At 52.8% G+C, this 15,262-nt stretch overlaps 1 protein-coding gene across 6 annotated transcripts in view; it reads left to right on the top strand.

Annotated features, from left to right (window-relative positions):
* The window catches only part of CCDC180 (coiled-coil domain containing 180), a 56,634-nt gene that overhangs the window by 6,885 nt on the left and 34,487 nt on the right, over nt 1-15,262 (top strand). For 4 of the 6 annotated variants that reach the window (XM_060014469.1, XM_060014470.1, XM_060014474.1 and 1 more), the window contains exons 4-13: nt 8-117; nt 1,093-1,221; nt 1,320-1,430; nt 1,550-1,645; nt 3,541-3,704; nt 5,064-5,183; nt 8,727-8,806; nt 11,338-11,426; nt 13,148-13,270; nt 14,389-14,562. In XM_060014469.1, the coding sequence (XP_059870452.1) occupies nt 8-117; nt 1,093-1,221; nt 1,320-1,430; nt 1,550-1,645; nt 3,541-3,704; nt 5,064-5,183; nt 8,727-8,806; nt 11,338-11,426; nt 13,148-13,270; nt 14,389-14,562 (1,196 nt within the window). Of the gene's footprint in view, nt 1-7; nt 118-1,092; nt 1,222-1,319; nt 1,431-1,549; nt 1,646-3,517; nt 3,705-5,063; nt 5,184-8,726; nt 8,807-11,337; nt 11,427-13,147; nt 13,271-14,388; nt 14,563-15,262 lie in introns of those variants that run through there. The other 2 variants (XM_060014471.1, XM_060014473.1) reach the window with 2 other exon arrangements.

Raw genomic sequence — 15,262 nt, 5'->3', positions numbered from 1 at the left:
CCCCCAGTTCCTGAGAGGTTCAGCACCATCACCCTTCAAGGGCGAGAGGATTACAAGAGGAGGAGCTATGAGAGTGCTCTGGCCAGCTTTAAGGAGGAGATCGATCAGATTGGGATGGTGAGAATTCTCCCTCTCGCTTGCCTTCTGTTCCTGGGCCATTCCAAGGGGAGGGTGGACTCTGCACAGCGCCCGCCGCCCCACCTCCCAGGTCCTCAGTGGCTCACCAAGTGTAAACAGAATCGTAGTAGCCATGTTTGGATGGCTTGCTACAAGTTCTGATTATGAGCAGAACTCTATATGTCAGGTACTGTTATAACCTCCAGTTTACAGGTGAGGCCCAGAAAGTCCTGCCTGATAAGGCACGTAAGGGCCAAGTGGGAACTGGACTCTGGATCTGATGCTAAAGCCCAGTCTTTGATCTCCCTGCTCAGTCCTACTAACAAGGGGCCAAACGGCCTGACCCTTAGGCACTACCCTCAATTGGCTCACTGTTCCTCTCCAGAGACCTCTAACCAGACTAATCCCTGGAATCTTGCCCTTTCGGGTCCTCTCTGGGCCCCGGATCACACTCACCACTTTCTCCCTGAGTTCCCTGGATTCCGGGAGCTGGTCACAGACCCAGAGCACCAAGCAGGTGCTCTCCCTGCCAGCTTATCACTTTCCTGATATATCCCAACTGGACTTGAGCTCTGCTGTCACCATGAGCTCAGCAGCTTTGGTCACACAACCGAACTGAGCCTCAGTTTCCTCATCTGAAGTACTCTTGGAATTATTTCACTGGCCACTTCTTTAATGAATATTTGTTGAGCTCCAACCATGGGCCAGGCATAAGGTCAGCACGTACTTTGCAGGCTATGATGAGGACCAAGTGAGTCTGAGGACAAGGCCTCACACATGGCGTGTGTCCCGAATAGTGCTGCCCTTGTGCTCTGGCTGTGAACAGTTAGTAAATCTGAACTCTTCAGGTCTAGGTAAGAGTTACTGTTTTTGAGAGAGGACCGCAGCTGGCACTTCCGTACTATAGGGTTGGGGGGGTCCTTCCCGTCCCAGGGGTGTTGATACCATAGCCCTCACCCTCCTGGCCTGTTTTAGGAAATGGAACCTCTCATCGTGGAGCCAGGAGCCCGTCTTTTAAAAAAGCTGGCTGAGTCTGACGAAGACATCAACAATCTCTTCGAAAAGGTGGAAAACGACAGCAATCTTGAAGACTACACCATCCAAGTAAGGGTCCCCTCGTGGCGGGACCCACCCTACCTGTGTCCTGCTCCTTTCTTCCCTGCCACCTGTTCTCCCAGCCTGACCCAAACTTCTTGGCACAGACCCTGTTGGAGCTGCGGGATCAGGTGGCCGAGAAGTTCCTGCTCCAGAAGCAGGAGATCAAGGAGCTGGATAAGACGCTGCACTCTCTTGAGTTCTCCCGGGCAGATAAAGTGAGTTGGCCTCCAGATGTGCTCTTGGTGATTTTCACTTGTGGAATTTGTGAGTCATCACCTGTTTTTAGTTCTCCAGGAGAAGGGAGTCACTCACTGTGGTGCCTTGTCATTTCTAGCTAAAAAGTGTGTTGAAGAAATATGTGGAAATCATAGAGAAAACTTCCTACCTCATGCAGCCCGACGTGTACAGGCTGATCAATAAAGAAGCCACGGTGAGTGATTTTCACGTGCAGGGGATGAGCCCGCGGGAGCAGGACCCCAGGATGCCCTAGAGCCTGGGTCTCAGGAATGATGGGCTTCTCATATACAACATTTCCAAGTAACTCAGGTTGGCTACTTGAGTTCAGAACTAGAGTCTCTGTTAAGTATTTTCAATAGAAATCTCTCTAGTACATTTTATGCTTCCCTGCCATGTTCCCTGCCAGTTAACCTAATACTGTGTCATCAGTGCGACCAATGCCAATTTTATGAGCACCTACGGGGCCGTGTCTCAGCTACCATGTGCAATGCTATGTGTGCTACAAGACAGAGGCATGATCTCACAACTGTTGTGGTCTCAGGGTGGTGTGTGCACTCATAAGTGACCTCAGCATGCCCTGTATGTCTAGTTTTTCTAGTGGTTCTTGTCTTTCCTCCTGCTGTCTGTCTATTGCTGAACCATGCCTGCTCCTCTGGCTCTGTCCCCACTGCTTCTCTGTCCACACCCTCAGCCTCCTCCAAATGCTTCCTTTGCGATAAAAAAAATACAAGAAAATCAAGGTTGTTCATGAAAGGACACTTCTTTTGGCTACTCAGAGGTACATTCTCTTGCATAGGTTTCTAGGTCCTGTACAGAAAGCTGGGCTTGCCGGTTAATGGGCCTCCTGGCAGCACGCAGGGTAGAAGGAGTACAGTGTTCAGAATCACAGATGGGCTCCAGCCCAGGTCTGTGCCTTGGGGTCCTGGACAAAGCACAGACAGAGAGTGAGCACAGGCCCCCCTCTCCACTGCCCAGACATGAAAGTTCCTGAAATTACTCAGCCCCAGCACCTGGAATTCCACGTCCATAAAATGAGGATAGTGTTGCTTAAACACCAGTACTTGGGGGGAGGATGACATAAGAGGACGCAGCAGTGGCCGCTCTCATTTTGAGACAAGCAGGAGTTCCTAACTTTGAGCCATTTGATCTATTAGGGGAGTCAGAGTTAACAGTGTCCCACTTAGTTTCGACATTTGACTTTCCTGTGTTTATTGTATGCATAACAACTGGCACTTTCTGCTTGCTCTGTGTGCATCTATCTCATTTAACTTCACCAGTTCCTTGTGCTGTAAATGGCATCATCTTTACATTATGGCTACGGAATTGGAGGTTCAGGAGATACTTGCCAATGCCCCCGAGCTGGGAACAGCCGGCATCAAACCTCGGCTTTCAGTGAAAATTGTTACTAAAATTTCTGCCTGCTGAGCTTGGCGGTTCTCACCCTTGCCCCAGGGCAGTGCATAGAGGGCTTGGGGACATGTGTGGGGCATTTTTGGCTGTCCCAGTCCTTGGGGGACTTGGGAGAGGCTGCTCTCATTTAAGGGGGCGGAGAGGCTAAATGGCAGAACAGTGTCACACAGTGAAGAATCGTCCCGACTGCCATGCCAAAGGTGCCCTGGTGAGGTCCGCTGGGAGGACCGCCAAAGAATGTCCTAGCTGTGATCTCATTTGGTAATTGGGTACTGGTTCTCATCACAACCATATGTGGCTGGTCCCTGGTAGCATGAGCACTCTGCTTTTGGAACAGATTTATAAAAAAAATAGTTAAACACTGAAAGCCTGCTGAAGTGCTTAACTCCAGTGAACTTAGAATCACCTTTTTAATTTGAGGTGGCCTTGGAGCTGGGTTGAAACTCACGTGGTCAGGGTTCATGGTTAAGCCTTCAGGAAAGACCCTTGTCATGTCCGTAGCTGCTGAGCCCCAGGCAGCTTCCTTGAGTGCCCAGCGACCCCACAGTAATCCTCAGACGCCGCCACGGCCCTGCTCGGCCCTCGGCCCGCAGCTCACCAGCCCCCTGTCCAACTGAGCCTTGTTCTGACCTTGGAGAGCCCCCGCTCTATCTAGAGCCTGCCCACCTGTGACTGCAGATCATAAACCACGCCCTGCTGGGCAACCGGAGGGCCCTCGCCCAGCTGTTCGTCAACCTGATGGAGGCCGCGCTGCAGCAGGAGCTCGATGGCCACCGCCGCTGGCAGGGCCTGGTGGATGCCTGGAAGGCTCTCAAGAAGGAGGACCTGGTGCAGGGTTTCAGGTCGGTGGCTGCCCACACCACCCGAGGCTCTCCCCCTGCCCCCCTGGGCGGCAGCATAGGCGGGCGAGGGGGGCACATTCTCCCTCCCTTCGTGGTCACTTTAAGAGGCTCTTGCTTTTTCTGGTGGTAAAAGTAATAGGTGCTCTTTTTTAAAAGTCAAAATAGATAAAAGTATAAGGAAGAAATTAAAAATCACCATTAATTCCTCACCACAGTGAGAAGCACGGCTGATATTTTGGTATATTTTCTCCCAGGCTTCTTTAGACCCATACTGCGTATGTAGATTTGTATCTTATTTTCTTCGTACACATTTTCTCATAAGCATTTTCTGAGCACTGTACAAACTGTTTGAAAATGTTAGTCTGATTATCTGCCCACTGCCCGCTCTTTACTATTACTGGGCCAAGGAGAATGGCCATCCCTCAGGCTTGGGACACTTCCCACCCTGTGGTAGCAGGTTTTACCCATGGGAGGCAGGGTGAAGAGAGGGCCCATCTCCAAGCTCCCTCCACCAGATGGCACTTTTGTTAATGCTGACACAAGGGTCCTGGAGCTTTTGGCCAGTAAGGAAGGCTTTCTTTTGCTAAGAAAGGGACTCTTGGGACCAAGATGTCTGAGGACACCAAAGAGTGTCTGTCTGTGCTGTAGCCGTGGGGGTGGGAGGCCCATCTGTACGCCCGCAGTTCTAGATGGAGAGCACCAGAGTCTGACTCTGGGGAGGAAGGAAAAGTGTATTGAGGTCTGGCTGCACCTGTACTTTCCCTGTGACCTTGGTCAAGGGCTTGAACATACAGAGCCTTTTTCTGCAGGTGCCGTGATGAACTGGTGATAGGGTTTCAGTGATGGTCAACAAGATGCTGTGTGGAAAGTGCCTGTCTCGGCCTGGGCGTGGGCTTGGGAGGTTGTTAAGATGTCAGTAATCATCATCGGCAGTGATGGCAGGTGCTAACATTTCCTGGGCATTTCCCAGGAGCCAGGCACGGTGCTAAGGGCTTTGCTCACATTATCTTGCTGGGTCCTCACAAGTACTCCTTGAGGAAGGTACTGTCATTAGCTCCATTACAGAAGAGGAAACTGAGATTCAGCGGGGGCAACTTGCCCAAGGTCACAGAGCTGGAGGCGGCAGTCAGGACCCACACCTGATCTGTGCCTGCTGGTCCCTCCATTCTTCTCTCCCCCGCTCTCCTTCCCTCTCTTTCTTCCCTCCTTTCCTCAGATGCCCGGATGGAGGGGAAGGGGCTGGGAGTGGTGTCCGGGTGCTAGGGTTCTGAACGTTCTTACCGTGGGTCTCATCCCTTCTCTCCCATCCACCTTGCCCCTCCCCTCCTCTGCATGGTGCCGACGTGTCTGGACGCCCAGTGAGTTCATGGCCAGTGAAAGGATCCAGACTCCTCCAGCTGTGCAGATGGAGCTGGAGACCATGTTTAAGAACCAGAGCGCCCTGCAGCAAAAGCGGCTGGACCATCTCTGCACCATCTGGTACAGAAGGAGGGGCCGCTGGGGAGGGGCACCTTTCGGGGGTCCATGGGGGAGGCAGGCACAGTCCTCAGCGTTGACCTTTCTTCTGAGGTGTCCTCCAGACCCGGCCATCTCCCAGTTCTCTGATCCTGGACTGGTTGCCTGGGTCCATGTTCTGGGGTGTCCCAGCCCCAGTGGCAACAGGGCACGTGACACATTTGCTGCAGAAAGAAGTTTAGTGTGGTTCTGCCAAAGAGCTTGGAAGCGGGTAATGGCAGGGGCGAGGTCGGAGGGGAGCGGGGGAAGGAGGAGCCAGGTCAGGGGCTAGACTTTTCCTGAGGGCAGTGGGGAGCAGAGTGACTCCATCAGCTCTGCAGTTCGGAGGGTGGGTAGAGGGGTATGAGTGAAGCTGAAGGCTTGGAGGCTGATGAGGAGGCTGCTGCCAGCAGACAGGGACCTGTCAGAGGCTGTGGGTGCTTCCCTCACACCTGGGTCCAGCTGATCCCATGATAAGCTCTTTGGCGGGGGCATACTGAATGTTCTAGACCCTGGAAGCCCACCGTCTGGGGAGCCTGTAGCATCCACCCTTAGCAGCAGGATGGAGCCTGTGTGGTCCTGCAAGGCAAAGACATTTCATGTGTTGGGACCCGTGCACCTCCTTGGTCCCTTGGACGCTGGGATGGTCCCTCGTTGGACGCTGAGATGCAGGTTCTTCCCGTCTCCCCACCACAGAGCTCAAGTTCTCCTGGGACGTAAATGACTATTAGGACCCCCACACCGTGAGCCAGAAGGACTCCCTCAGGATTGGCATCTCCTGCCCCATGTGCAGCCACATTTTCATGCAGTGTGAAATTAACGTGGATAAAAATCTCAACACAAGGAAAAGTGCTTTTGTTATTTTCTCTGACTCCACTTAGTCCCTGTTCATAAAGCTGGGCAAAACTTAGCCTTTCTTGGGGATCCTGTCCACTGAGGGAAAGTTACGGAATCCCACCCAAAGCCAGGCCCGGTGGTGGGAGTCTGGTCCTCAGAGTTTGGTCCGCACACATGCAGCTGGGCAACTGCTGCTGCTTCCAGACTGTAGGACGCAGGAATCTTGAGGAGGCTGCTCTGAGCCCCCGAGTCCTCACACCCAGGCAACCGTTGCTGTCCAGAGATGTGGGTCTTGCAGCTGCGCCCACGGTGCCACCAGGAAGTAGGCTGGTGGTACTGCCAGGCTGGCACTGCCGGGCACCCGCCATCCTGCTGTGTCTGCACCTCCCCCCAGCCCCTTTCTATTGGGTGAGGAGACAGTCCTGGTCCCCAGCGCCCTCCTCCTCCCCAGGGCTCTCAGCCCACTCCCACAAATGCCTTCTCCTCAACAGTGTTCTCGACTCTCCTAAGAACTTAGACTTTTGCAGACAAAATGCAGAAAGGTTTTAGGCTGATGTCTTTTATGCCCCACCACATCCCTCATACAGGCTGTGAATGTGGGGCTGACTGCTGCCTGAGTGGAGGGGAGAGACAGGGCCAAAGACCTGGAGAAAAATGCATTCATTGATGCTTCTGGCCAAAGCTGGGACACACTGTATAATGGCAGTGTCTGCAGGCAGAGCGTGGAGCTGGGTGTGTGCTATGACCTGGCCTGGAGGAAGGTGGGGGCAATTCTAAGAAATCAGAGGCAAGAGCACATTTATAGGACATAGGACCCAGCAGTGGGAATATATAAAAAGGTGAAGTCAGGACATAATCCCACTGTCTGGAAGCATTGCAAACACAATGCTTAAACACACAACTTAAAGTTGCAAAGCCTTGATCACAGAATTCCAGTGAGTGTCGAGCGAAGGTTTGGGTTTGTGGTGTTTGTGCAAAGAGGTCTGGGCAGCTCCCACAAAGCACACTGTGTAGACGCCACCTATGTTTCCTTGACCTGTCAGCGGCTGCTAGGGAGCCTTCTAATCATGCCCGAAGAGCTGTTCCATGGAACTGCCTCATATGGGATCACATGTAGCGCCCACGTCCCATCCCAGCCCAGAGCTCCAGGCCTTCCTCTGTAGACCCAGAGCCCCAGACGCCCGGCGAGGATCCTTGTTTCGTCGCATGCCAGGCCCTCTGCAGGCTTGTGGGCAGTGATGGCAGAGGGGTGGGGAATCTTATTAAGATTCCCAGGGCCCCAAGAGGGAGTTATCCAAAATCCCAGGAGACTCCCCATGGATTTTCCTGGACCCAGTAAGTATATGTGCATGTAATTTAAAAATAGTTTTTAAAAATAAAATTTGCATTTTGGAGTAATGTTAGATTTACAGAAAAGTTACAAAGGTAGCACACAGAATTCCTGTATACTCCTAATCCAGTTTCCCTAATGTTGTCATCTTACACTGCCCGTGGACACTTGTCAACACTAAGAAATTAACTTTGATGAGTTCCCATTAAGTAAGCACCAGACTTTTTCGGATTTCACCAGTTTTTCCACTAATGTCCTTTTTCTGTTCCAGGACCCAATCTAGGATGCCACATTGCATTTAGTACAATGTTTAGACTTGAGATTATGCCCTGCACACTCTTGTACCTACCTTTTGCTCTTTACTGTCCCACTATGAGGGGGCTGCCCAAGACCATCCTGGGTTACACGTCTTGTCCTGACATAATTGTTTATCTCATCCCCCTTTCACTGGCAAAATGTCCTGGTTTGGACAATAACTAGCATGTCATACGCATTTTTCCACATCAGTAAACACCACCTGTAACTTCCTTAGTGGCCTAAAGCAACAATCATTTTTTGCTTCTCATGATTCTGTGAGCTGGCCGAGCAGTTCCCTGTGGTTGGGCTGGATGGCCTTACTCCCGTGTCTGGAGCCTCAGCTGGGGCAGCTGGGGCCTCTCTCCACTTGCTCCCTCAGCCTCCAGGAGGCTAATCCAGGCTTGTAGGCATGGTGATGGTGCTGGCAGAAGAGCTCCCTACAGCAAGAGAGGGCAAGTGGAATGCATAAGCCCTTTCCCCAAGCCTTTTCTGTGTCATGTTTGCTAGTGTCCCATTGGCCAAAGCAAATCTCATGGCCAAGCCCAGATCCAGGGGTGGAAAAATAGACTCCACCTGCTGGTGGGAGGACCTAACGATACTGACCATTTTTCAATCTGCTACACTCTTTTTAGTGACTACAGAAGAGAATTCATGTATTTTATTTAGACAAGTCCCTATTGTTGGAATGAAGGTTGTTTTTGATTTTTTGAGTGTTTATAAACAGTACTGTTAAAGAACTGTCTTAATGCGTAAACTCTGTATGCATTTTATATTGTTATCTCTCATTAGGTTCCTCGAAGTGGCTTCCTGGGTCGTGTGATAACCATTTGGTTTTTTTCCATTAGGAAAATTCAGTTTTATTTTCTCAGTAACATGCTCAATAATGTTCTTAGACCTTTTCACGAGGTATGCTTTTGGCACCAGGAAATCCCCAACAGGTCACTCATTTCATCGGTATTTACGTAGATACTTCCCTAGACCCGTGTTCCTTGAAGATGCTACCAATTTTGGTAAGTGAATGTTTTATTCAAGTGTGGCTCACGTGTCACATCTTCCTTCCCCAGTGACCTCCTGCCCCCCAATTACAGCAAAGCTCAGCTGACTGAATGGCGTTCTACTCTCAACTCCCTGAATAAGCACCTCGGTGAGTGACGTTTGTGGGATCCCACTTGAGTGTCACCAGAACTCTGCTCAAGTAGTAGCTTCGTAGCAGCTTCAGTCTGTCAGCCAGTCATTTATGTGAGAGTCTGTTATAAACTCACGAGTAGGTGGCAAGTCCCTCTTGGGGAAGAAGGGTTGGGGTGTGGAGAGAAGAGTAAGCTCTGAGGGTTTATCTCGGACCCCCAGACCTTGCCTGGCAGAGCCCCTCCTCCTCCCACCACCTCCCAAGTCACTTCCCAGCTGGTCCCACACTCTGACCCCTGACCACAGCATGGAGCCAGAGGGATGGCTCCAAGGACCACCTGTGAGGACGGCTCAGGGGCCAGACCCTGGATGTATGAGGTGCACTGTCCCCACTCTGGGACCTAGGGGAAGTCATGGCCTCTCTTGGCCTCCAATTCCTCCTCCATAAAATAGGAATCTCAAGAGGAGTAATAAAGGTACCTACCTTGTGGGGTTGATGTAAGAATCACGTGCAATCCTGCAGTCAGTGGCTGGCTTACTCAGTGCTCAAGAATAAATAGTAATGTTTAGAAATTCTCTATAACCAGGGTCCTCAAACTCCAGCCCACAGGCCACTGCCCGTTAGTAAATATGGGTCATTGGGACACAGCTCCACTCATTTGTTTACGTACTGTCTCTGGCTGCTTCTGCTCTATAACAGCAGAAATGAGTGGTTGCAGCAGAGACTGTATGGCTCTCAAAGCTGGAAATATTACTATCTAGCAGAGTTTGCCAAGTCTTGCTCTAGAAGATATATTCAATACAGTATTTCAATCTCCTTTGAGGCAACCCAGTGAGGTCAGTGGTGTCATTGGCCCTCTGTGATAGAGAAGGATTCAGAGGCACAGAGAGGTGAAGTGTCCTGCCCAAGGTCACACAGCCAAGGAAGTGTCACAGCCAGACTTGACCTGGGTGCTTTGGTTAGTAGTACCCACCACTGCTCCCAGGGCTCTCGGGTTTATAATTCCAAAGGTATTATAATTATATTATAATACCAAGCATAAGAGTCCTGAGACCCTAAATAATAGCAATGGCTGCCATTCACTGGACGCCTCCTAGGAACAAGTGTGGTGCTGGGCCCTGGTAACCAGCAGGGTGGATCTCTCTCGAGTGCTTCCAGTCCAGAGCGGAAGTCAGACCACGCAGGATGTTACAGCAGGGAGTGGACAGGTGGCCAGCTACATGAATGTGTATTTGGGGGCACAGCCTGGTTAAAGGTTATAAGACACCTTGCCAAGGAAGTGATCATGCAGTTGAGACCTGCAAGGCAAGTACCAGGTAGCCAGGCCCAGGGGTCAGGGGAGCTTTCTAAGCCGGAAGACTAGTACGTGGGGAGGCTGAGAGGTCAGACAGAGCTGGGGCCTTCAGGGAAAGGAGAAGGTGGCAGGCGAGGCTGGAAGATGCCAGAGGGCCATACTGTGCTGGCCATGTGGCCATGTGCGGAAGGCTGAACTTTATCCTGAAGGCAGTGGGAACCCAGTGGAAGGTTCTGAGCTGAGAGTGATAAGGTTAGAGGGGGGAACGGATCAGAGGGGTACAGGAACAGAAGCACAGAGACCCGGGGTGGGGCTTCATCATAGTGACTTCATAGGAAGGGTGGAGGTGTGCTAGCCGAGGCAGCGGCCCTGGGGATGGGAGAAACCAGCTTTATGGCCTCTCCTCACCAGTTCCACTACACATCTACCCTCCCCAGTGTTCTTTTTTTTTTTTTTTTCCGGTACGCGGGTCTCTCACTGTCATGGCCTCTCCTGTTGCGGAGCACAGGCTCTGGACGTGCAGGCTCAGCGGCCATGGCTCACGGGCCCAGCCGCTCCGCGGCACGTGGGATCTTCCCGGACCAGGGCACGAACCCGTGTCCCCTGCATCGGCGGGCGGACTCTCAACCACTGCGCCACCAGGGAAGCCCTACCCTCGCCAGTGTTCTAACTGCCATCCAGCCTGCCTTCCTCCCAGCCCTTGTCAAGGAACAACCACCACACAATCTTTGTGTTATCTTTCAGTTTCTAGAACTGCCAGGAACATTAAACTTCAGTTCCTTATCTTAGACACCAAGAGATACACCGAGGTGACTATAAACCAGAAACAGTAGGGCAGAGGAAGAGGAGAAGATCAATCAATCAATTAATCAATCCATCAGCTTTGGAATGTTCCGCTAGTCCATTCGCTTCTTACGGTATTCACCACAGACATGATCTGTAAACGCTCCTTAATTTGCACCTGGTTACTGTTCTGTGACGTGATGCAACTCCCCCAAAAGAATTTCACCAGCCTCGAAACTGAGTCAAGAATTAGGGTCAGAACAGAAAAAGGTGGCTCCTCATTTGAGGTCCTTATCTTGGGGTGTCAGGAACTTTGAGGCGAGGGAGATAGCAGCCCCTGATCTAAATTATCCCCGCTATTGAGGCACTTGGCTGGGGAGAAGCCTCTGCCCTGAGCGACGGGGAAACTCCTCTTGCCAACCTCCCCTCTTCTTCTGGAAGAGCTGCTGACATCTTTTTTCCACCTATGGAGACGCCTACCACGTGGACTGCATGATGCGGATCCGCTTGCAGTATGAGAAGACCTGGCAGGAGTGCCTGGCCCAAGTGCAGAAGTGCAAGGTGGGTGCCCCTCCTGGCCCGTCTGAGGAGAGGAGCACAGGGCATGCCCCTGCCCCTCTCCAGCCCGCACACCCTGCTTTCCCTCCACGCTGGCCTCTGGGCATTCTGAAGCTGTTCCCTCAGCCTGGACCCTCTTCTCCCCAGCTGTTCCCACCCACCCCTCAGTGGCCCCCAACATGACCTCCTCCAGGAAGCCTTCCCTGACCCCACGGACAAAGTTTCCCCCTCTGATCACCTCAGCCTTCACCCTTGACCCTCTGTATCACTTCACTTTATTTATTCAGTGGAGGTCATGTCATGGGAGTTATTTCCAATGCTTCCCTTTTGTAGATAGTGTTGCCACTGGCATCACACACAACTTCACTCCACCTGCCCACCTCTGTTAGAGGGTGAGACAGCGAGTCCTCTCACAACCCCCTTCAATTACAATGCCTGGTTTTCTGAGGTGCAAGGACATACTGGGTCAGAATGCCCCCTCCGTGCCTCCTTGGGAAAACTGTTTAGATGAAAAACCCCCAAAAGCCTAAACATTTTGAAGATGGTGTAACCTGCCGGCTCTGGCGGTAGGAGTCCCCAAGCCATGAGGGTCTCACCTGTGGGCCCCAAGAAGCGCCTGTTCCTCCATCCATCCCTCGTGTGTGTGTCTGTCGAGCTTTGGCTCTGCCACCAAGACTCTGAGGTGAGCAGCGTTCAGGGGAGCAGAGCGCTCTCCAGTGTGATGCACGGTGCGGGCGCTGTGGTCTCTGGGGGCTGTGCCACACTCTTGCACCCACTCTCATCAAATCCTACAAGGCCCTGCAGAGTGGGTGTCGCTGGCCCCATCTGGAGGTGAGAAGACCAGTTTGCAAAAGGCCCAGGGGCTGTCCGAGCCCACAGGACTCTGCCCACTTGCTCTGTGGTCTTAGGGGCAGTAACGTGCCTCTCAGTCAGCCCTTCAGGGGCGTCAGACTTTAGGAGTAAAGCCTGGAGGGAAACCTTGTGCCCTTGGAGAGCCTCCCCAAGGCCACACCCCCAGCACTCACCACCTCGTCACTCACGCCCTCCCCAGAGCCCCATGGCCCTGTGGCCCTGAGTGCTGATGCCTTGTACCCATGCTCATGGCCCCTGGTTGGGTGCATGCAGGGGGTGAATGCTGACGTCCTCACGTACCCCAAGAGCACTCTGAGCCTGACAGGGGGCGCCTGGTGTTCCTGGGCAGCGGCATTGGAAGTATACCACTGGAGACACGTTTTTAATTTGGGGGAGGTTGATTTATTCTAGATTTTGTACATAAATCAAGTCTTTATTGATATAGAGAGCTGGCTTTCCAGTTGGCATAATTCCAGACAGGAAATGGGAGCCGTGTCTGGCTTGCAGCAACGCTGAGGCCGTGTAGGATGGCGGCTGAGGCCTGTAGGGTGTGCAGTAGGACAGTTCTGAGTCCAGATCCCAGTTCCACCACTTGCCAGGTGTGTGACCTCCAGCGAGTTCCTTCACTAATGTGAGCTTTGGTTTCCCATCTGCCAAACGGGGCTAATGAGAACACCTCTGGGGGACTCAGTGAACAGGGGCAGCACATAGCACCTGGACACAGTGGGCAGATAAAGCTGGACCGTCTCCACTGCTGTGGGAGTTTCCGCCGAGTTCTCGGGCATGGCTGGGAGGCGATCTCAGGGGCAGCACCAGCCCTGAGGCGAAGCCCCCATCAGCCCTAAGCCGGGCTCTGCCTTGTACCTCTCCAGAAGCAGCTGCTGGACTGGAAGGCCTTCACTGAGGAGGAAGCAGAGAGCCTGGTGAGCCCGTCCTTCTTCCAGATGGTGGGAAGTCTCCAGAGCAAGGCGGAGGAGGAGCTGGAGGCCTTGGGTGTGCGTAACTGGGGACCTGTGCAGCTGGGGAGCAGGGTGGGGGGCACCCGGCGTGCTGGGCTGTGAGAGGAGTGGGAGCCCGGGGACTTACAACTTTGCCGTCACTGGTGCGTGCAGCCCCTTGGAGCAGTGCCCCTGTGCCGGGTGCTCCAGGCTCACCCCTTGATGCCTCAGTCACCCGCGGACTCCGATTGAACAGTCGCGGGCAGTGAGTGCTCCCCGAGCCCTTGCCGAGTCTGGGTGCTGAAGGTCACGAGGAGCAGTAAGCCTGCATCCCATGATGCTTAGAGTCTAGAGCAGGGGTCAGCACACGTTTTCTGTGAAGGGCCAGATAGTAAATATTTTAGGCTCTGTGGGCTGTCAGGTTTCTGGCACAAATTCTCGCTCTGCTGCTGTCACACAGAAGCAGCCCTATGCAATGCAGAAATGAATGGGTATGGCTGTGTTTCAATAAAACTTTATTTATGGACACTGAAATTTGAATTTCATATAATTTTTACATCATTAAATATCTTCTTTAGGTTTTATTCAGCCATTAAAAAATGTAAAATCTGTGCTTAGCTCCCAAGGTTAAACAGAAATAGGCAGGGGGCTATATTTAGCTCACGGGCCACAGTTTGCCAACCCCAGACCCTAGGAGAGTATAAGAGACACACGTGAAAGAGGGAGAGGTGAGGATTTAACAGTAGACTGTGGTGTTTGGCTCAGGTGCTGAGTCAGGGAATCCAAAGAAGGAGGGATGCCCCAGGCCAAGGTGGGTATGGCCCACCTGATGCCAGGCTGGTGTCTAGGGTGGCATCTTCTTCTTTGTAGGCCCCAAACTCCATCTTCTTCCTGTCAGGGACTTCAGTGGACACGGGGCAGGTCTAGAGATGGGACTTCAGGTCAACCAGTCTGAGGGCATGGCCTTGGACAGACCAGAAATGCTGTCCCAGCAGAGAGGGCACCGTGAGCCACGATGTGGCACAGAAGAAAACCTTGAGGGATGGTGCCCAGGCAGTGACAGCCAGTGACATGGGCCTCCACTGGCCGGCGAGGGAGCCCCGTGAGTGGGGCTCTTCTCCTCAGCCTGGGCCGATTGGCACTTAAGGCCCCTTCTCTGGGTTCTGCCACCGCAGAAATCCTTCGAGGCCGTGGCGAAGCAGACAGAGGGGCAGAACTCAGATCTCTTCAGCTATTTCCAGGAGGCTGTGCAGCTGTGGGAGGTACATCGGAGCATGCTGTTGATGCAGGAGCTGGAGCTCGAGAAGAGGATGGAGCAGCAGCGGCAGAAGCACAGCCGCGAGAGCCAGGTGTGGGCCCGGCATCCAGGTAGCCCCCACGAGGCATGAGCGCAGGGCCACACCCGGACTGTCAGCTGCCCAGTGGCTCTGCTTGGTGGCCCGTGAACTCAGCCAGCGTTCAGATACAAAGCAAAGAAAAGTTCAATCCATACTTCACACCATATTTTATGTATTTTATTTTTATGGAAAAATTAACCCCAAATGTATCTTAGACTCAAACGTAAAGCCTCAAGCTATAAAACTTGAGCAGATAGGAAACTGAGGCTCACCTTGGTCACGGGGCTGCATGGGAGCAGAAGAATCCTGCCAGAGTCAGGTCTGGGTTGTGCGATGGGTGCCGGATCCAGACATGTCTGTGAGGGGGTCTGCATGAGAGACAGACAGACTGTGGGGCACGGAGAATCTACCTCTGGCAGGCATCCTGTCCCCACAGGACATGAGCTGGCCCCCACCCACCTACCTTCACACAGTCTAGGGGTGGAGGGGTGCACTCAGCATCTGACGTCGAGCACGACAGGTGAGAAGGAGAGCAGGGAGTAGGTGCCTCCGGAAGGTGTAGCGGGGGCCTGCCCGGGCGGGCTGAGGGTGAGGGACATGTCCCTGAGGAGTCCCATCTAAGAAGGGTCTCCAGGACTATAACGTAGACAGAGAAGAACATTACAGGCAGGGAAAAGAGCCCAAAGGCCCAGAGCAGTGAGAGTAAGGATGG

This window comes from Delphinus delphis, chromosome 6 (genome assembly GCF_949987515.2).
Source record: "Delphinus delphis chromosome 6, mDelDel1.2, whole genome shotgun sequence".
Classification (NCBI taxonomy): domain Eukaryota; kingdom Metazoa; phylum Chordata; class Mammalia; order Artiodactyla; family Delphinidae; genus Delphinus; species Delphinus delphis.
This window is presented reverse-complemented; position numbering and strand designations above follow the sequence as displayed.